Here is a 6000-nt window from a genome sequence, read left to right as displayed (position 1 = left end):
CACGGGGGAGGGTGTTTGCCAGGGGACGGTGGCCCCGGGCCTGTCACCACACACGTGTGTCTCTGAGGCACCAGGTGTCCCATCAGACCAGGCTCAGGCTCCTGGATCCTTTGCTGCTGTTTCTTCCCCCCTCCCCTCCCCCCTGCTTTCATCTTCGAAACAGCCCGTGGTGGGGCGGAAGGGGGCTTTGGTGACTGTGCACAAGTTATTCGCCACATCCGGGCAGGCAGCAGACGCGCGGGGAGCTCTTTCCAGGTGTGTTTTTTCCAGCTCACAGCTGAGAAAAACCAGAGATGACTTAGGTGGCCCAGGCGGTGGGGGGCGCCGCGGTAATAGGGCAAGCATTTCCAGAGGACGTCAGCAGGGGTCAGTCTAGGCTCACAAACACAGGGGTGCTGGACAGACCCTCCGAGAGCTTAGGGGATCGTTCTGGGTTTCCGGGCTCCTTGCTCACAGAACTGAAAACTGGCACCAACTGATGATAAACTTCCATTCCCGCCCTTCTGCCGGGCGGCTCTGTTCTCAGGGTCCCGTGCTTATGATGAGGCTTGTTCTGGAAACCAAAAGTGACAGAACTGGGCTTTCCTGTGATTGTGTCAGAATGAGGGGCTAGCGGGGACCAGGATTCTAGAATAGAAAGAAAATGGCATTTCTTGCTATTTTTGTTATAGGTTTTTTTTTAATGTTTATTTTTGAGAGAGAGAGAGAGAGAGAGAGAGAAGGAGAGAATGAATGCGTGAGCAGAGAGGGGCAGAGAGAGAGAGGGAGACACAGAATCTGAAGCAGGCTCCAGGCTCTGAGCTGTCAGCACAGAGCCCAACACGGGGCTCGAACCCACAAACTGTGAGATCGTGACCTGGGCTGAAGTCAGACGCTTAGCCAACTGAGCCACCCAGGCGCCCCACGTTTCTGGCACTTTTGACCTTGGAATCTGAGATTCAAACCCATCTCTCCGTCCCTCGCCCACCCCCACCAGCAGCCCAGCAAGGACGAGGGTCAGGGGCTTGTGACCCAGAAGCTTCCCTCCTGAAAGGGTAAATCCAGACACCTTGGGACCGCCCCAAAGAAGGGGCCACTATTTAAATGCCATTTGCTTGATTTGTAAGGTTTCTAATCATCATCATGATTAGTAGTGTCCGGGTGGCACCAGGGGGTATCCGGGAGAGAAAACAAGGAAATACTTCTTCCCAGTCACATACTTGCTGCAGAGAAAGGGGCGGCCGTCCGGGTGCTCCGAGGCAGGACGGACCCGTAGGAGGTGCCCCAGGGCACCCATTGGCTTTCTGGTCAGTTCCTGTTGGGACGTGTGCAGGGTTGTTTCCCCGATACTGTGTCGTCGACCAGATATGGGAGCCGCCTGTGAGCCGGCTGCCCTCTGCTCTCTCTTCTGTGTCAACCTTAAACTGCTTTATGTTTGGAGACAGAAAAATGATGTCACGAGTAAGTAAAACAAGGGACAGACACTTTTGTCTTCCTCTCCACAGTTAGACTCCAAAGCCTGTGTGTGTCCCTTGGGACGTGGCGCTTCCTGTGCGGGTTCCGGGGTCCACTCTGGGTTCACCGTCTCTGCTCCTCAAGAGCTCCACGGACTGCGTGGCCCCAGCCTTGCCCGGGAGACAGCAGGGGAGAGCTGGGGACGGGGCGGGCACTTCCCCGAGAAAGGCCAGGCACGGGTCAGCCACGGTCCCCCGTCGCGACAGTGAAATGTCAGAACTGGAGCGCGGTGGGAGAGCAGAGAGTCCAGTCGGGCTCACCGCACCGTGGTGGGATTTTGTCTGGGGCACTGAGTGCACTGGCGGTGGGGTCCGCTGTGACCAGTGGGTGGTGGGGGGAGAGACTCCCATCGGCCACCTGGACCAGCTGCTTCGGAGTCAGAGGCACCCCTGGATTTGCAGCATCCTGGCAGGTGTCCCCGTGCCGGTGGGCGTTCCTGTGAGTCAGGGCAGGACACGCTCCCCCCATTTGCAAAGCCACGCCCCCCCCCCACTTGGCCAAAAAGGAGCAAAGGAGAAGCTGGGGCAGGCCTGCACGAGGGAAGCGCGTCTCCTCCTCATACCGGGGGCCCCCGTACAAGCAGCCCCATGTGTGGGGTGTGGGGGGTGACGACTGTCCCCAAAGACATCCACATCCCAATCCCAGACCTGCGGGCGTGTCCCTCACAGGGTAAAAGGGGCCGTGCAGATGGGATTAAGCTGCAGATCTTGAGGCAGAAGGTCGTCCCGGACTGTCGGGAGGACCCTCTCTAACTGCAAGAGACCTTAACGCAGGGGGCTGGGGGTGTGAGGGTGTGGGGCGGTGCAAGCGGAGGGCAGGGACAGACCTGAAGACGCTCCATGTGCGGATGGAGGCGGAGAGGGCAGGGGTCTCTGCAGCCGGGAACGGCCAGGAGACGGACACCCCCCACAGCCTCTGGGGGCCACGGAGTCCGCTGACCTGTCTTAGGAATCCTGACCTGCAGAGCCGGAACGGAAGTGATTTGCGTGTGTGTGTTCGAAAATGCGTGTTGCCCCGACCGCCGCTCCATGGTGACTTACTGTGCGGCGATAGAACCGGTACCCGGGGGGCGGGCATCGCGAGCTGCGGGGCCCTGATTTCCAGCTGGTGGGTGGTTTCTGGTGGGATTTTATTGCATATTACGCCCCCTTTGGGTCTGTGTAGACATAGCCCAAAGGGGGTTGAAACAGAACTGGGAGAATGACGGGGAACCCACGAGCCACAGTGGGCAGGTCCTTCTGTCCTTTGTGGTGGGTCACGGTGACCCGCTTCCCTCCGGGCCACGCGGCACGTCCACACCTTACAGGGTCTGAGCTCGCAGGACAGAGGTCCACCTGCGGCGGCTACGAGGGTGGCGGCAGGTGGCTGAACATCCTGGGACGTGAAAGTGCGTCTTGTGCGTCTCCAAATCACACCGAGGGGGCGTCGGACCCCCTCAAACGCCGGCATCGCCCAGCCCCGCCGAGAGCTGGGCCTCCTCGGCACGAGCCGCGCAGAGCACGAGCGAGTCTCTTAGCTGCCCGGGATCCAGTTCCTCCAGTTGAACGCGGAGTTCGAGCCGTGGGTCAGCGTCTTCACGGGAGGGTTCACCAACTCCCATTTCCCTTCCTCTTTATTTTCTTCGCAGAAGCACATACCCAGAGAAGGAATCTAGGACAGAGTTTTCAATCACTTGTTAATATCTTGTAGGAGGTCGATCGATTTTATAGTCGCTCTAGACCCAACAGACAGGCCCTGCTGGGCCGGGGAGGAGGGCACGATGGGCCCTCGCTGGCACCGCTGCCTGAAACACGATGCTGGCGCCTCACACAGCCGTCCCCAGCGGGGCCGCGCCCCTCGCTCCCGCGGACCAGGGCGATGTCTGCGGACCAGCAATAAGCCGGTGGCACTGGGGGTGCTGTTGGCATCTGAGGGGCAGAGGCCAAGGCTGCTGCTGCTGTCTACGGTGCCCAGGACGCCCCGCGGCACAGAAGCACCCTGCCCGAGGCTCAACGGTGCCCAGGCTACAGCTTGAAGAGTGACTTACATTCTCAAAGTTGGCATCGCAAAAAGATATGGGTATTGTTTTCAGAGCCCAGGAAAAAACCGCAAAGTGAGACTTTAGACCTTAATCCCTTCATCTGTAAAATGAATGTGTTTGTGGAAATCTTTGTTTTTAAGGCTTTGTTGTTGTTGTTGTCGTTTGCATGTTTTGCTTTCCTGTTTTTCTTCTCTCTTTTGATGTCTGGAAATTTCTTGGTGAGACAAAATTTGCAGAAATTCCAACGTGCGGTGGGGGTCCACATGGATGATGGCGCTGACTCAGGATGACTCTCTCCTACTTAGAGAGACTGTGCATGTGTGTGCGCATGCACGTACATGTACGCACACGTGTACACGTGTGTGCATGCATATGTGCGTGTACACACGTGTGCATGTACCTGTGTGTACACCTGTGTGCATTTGTGTCTGTGAGTGTATGTGTGTGCATGTGCACATGTGCATATGCGTGTGTATATATGTATGTGTGCATGCATACATGTACATGTGCACCCCTGTGTGCATGCGCATGTGCATGTGTGTACCTGTGTGGGTGCATGTGTGTGCATGTGTGCATGTGCACATGTATGTGCACACATATATGTATGCACATGTGTACGCATGTATGCATGTGTATGTACACATGTGTGCATGCACCTGTGTGTGCACCTGTGTGCATGTGTGTCTGTGAGTGTATGTGTGTGCATGTGCACATGTGGGTGCATGCATGTGTATATATGTGTGCGTGCGTGCATGCATACATGTACATGTGTACCCCTGTGTGCATGTGCGCACCTGTATGCACGCATGCATCTATGTGTGCACATGTACACATGCATGCATGTGTGTGCACATACGTGCACTGCACATACGCGCACGTGCACATGTATGTGCATACATGTATATGCATGCACATGTGTACGTGTGTACCTGTGTGCATGTACCTGTATGTGTACACCTGTGTGCATCTGTGTCTGTGAGTGTATGTGTGTGCATGCACACATGTGTGCATGCATGTGTATATGTGTGCATGTGCACGCATACATGTACATGTGTACCCCTGTGTGCATGTGCCTGTGTATGTGTGTGCACGTGTACACCAGTGTGCATGTGTGTGTATGTGTGTGAGTGTATGTATGTGTGCACGCGCACGTGTGTGCATGCGCATGTGTATGTGTGTGCATTGCGCACCTGTGTGCATGCATGTATGTGTGCGTGCATGTGTATGCACGTGTGCCTGTACAAGTGCACACATGTGTGTATGCATGTGCACACATGCATGTATGTGTACACACATATGTGTATGCATCTATGTGGGTGCACATGTATACCAGTGTGGTTGTGTGTGTATGCGTGTGACTGTATGTGTGTGCGTGTGCGTGTGTGTGTACACGGGGAGGCAGCGTGATGGGGTGGGCAAGGGGAAGGTCATGAACGATCTGTTTCTGTCTGCCCTCGATTTGAAGGCCCGTGGCTCCACAGAGCCCCTTGGTAAATTTCTGCTGTGTGCAGGCGAGTGCAGCTTATTTGGGGATGGGGTGGGGTGGGCACCAAAGTGTCAGGATAAAAATGTCGGAGGAATTTGGAAGTTCAAGGCTGGCCAAGGGTCGTGGCAGTGGGTGGGAATGGGGCTGCAAAGACTAATAGGGCTTTGGAACAGCCCCCACGTGCGACGGTCAGGAGCTGGCATGTGCGGTGGCCATCGTGGGGGTGACCTGGAGCCCCAGGAGAGGGGGGAGGGGCGCGGGAGCAGGAGCGGGCAGCACGGGAGCACAGGGGAGGTGGACGGGGGATAGAGCAACAGACGGGGAGCAGGTGCGCAGGGGCCGACGAGGAAAACCCCAGAAAAGTGCATCCTCACCCAGTGTGGCCTCGAGCCCTGTACTCGGAGAGTGGTAGTCGGTGGCCCAGGACCCCTTAGGGCTCGGGAACATCTGGGTCACAGTTGGGAAAGCACACCTCGGGGGCACTCTGAGGGGCTTCCACTCAGGTCCAGAGGAAAGTGAATGGGAAGAGAGAGGGTGCACGCAGGTATCGCTCTCTGACTCGCCCCCCGTGAGGGAGGACCCGGCTTTCTCTGGCAGGCAGGGCGGGGCTCCGAAAGCCGGGAACTTTGCGTAGGCACAGAGCCCGTGTGGGCCGGGCAGGGCACGGGGCTGCCCCTCTGCAAACAAGCTGGGGCTGGTCGTGGTCCTGTGACGATTTTGCACAAAGGAACCAGCTCAGGGGCCCATCACCCATCCCAAGTGTCGTTTATGCCACTGTACTCCTGGCCTCAAGGTCACTGGCCAATTAGTTTGATAAAAAGGCCAAGGACAGTGGGCAAGTCTGGCCCTGAGTAGATTTTCGGTGCAGGAGCAGAGGGTGTGTCTGAGCCCCCAGTTTGCCTGCCTTGAGTCATTTCACCGGGTGACGGTCAACAGGTCGGTGCAGACCACTCACTACCCTTCTCCACACATCCGTCACCTGTTAGCTTTTCTTGTGAGT

The 6000-nt window shown here is 56.9% G+C and overlaps 1 protein-coding gene across 4 annotated transcripts in view; it reads right to left on the bottom strand.

The window, feature by feature from the left end:
• Window positions 1-2606: 2606 nt before the first annotated feature.
• UBASH3A (ubiquitin associated and SH3 domain containing A) overlaps window positions 2607-6000 on the bottom strand; it is a 40526-nt gene continuing 37132 nt past the window's right edge. For 3 of the 4 annotated variants that reach the window (XM_058732099.1, XM_058732098.1, XM_058732101.1), the window contains one exon: window positions 2607-3144. In XM_058732099.1, the coding sequence (XP_058588082.1) occupies window positions 3007-3144 (138 nt within the window). In that variant the 3' untranslated portion in view covers window positions 2607-3006. The remainder of the gene's footprint in view (window positions 3145-6000) is intronic. The other variant, XR_009262375.1, reaches the window with a different exon arrangement.

Source organism: Neofelis nebulosa, chromosome 5, assembly GCF_028018385.1.
Source record: "Neofelis nebulosa isolate mNeoNeb1 chromosome 5, mNeoNeb1.pri, whole genome shotgun sequence".
Lineage (NCBI taxonomy): Eukaryota > Metazoa > Chordata > Mammalia > Carnivora > Felidae > Neofelis > Neofelis nebulosa.
Note: the sequence above shows the minus strand (reverse complement) of the source record. Positions and strands in the feature narration are given on the sequence as shown.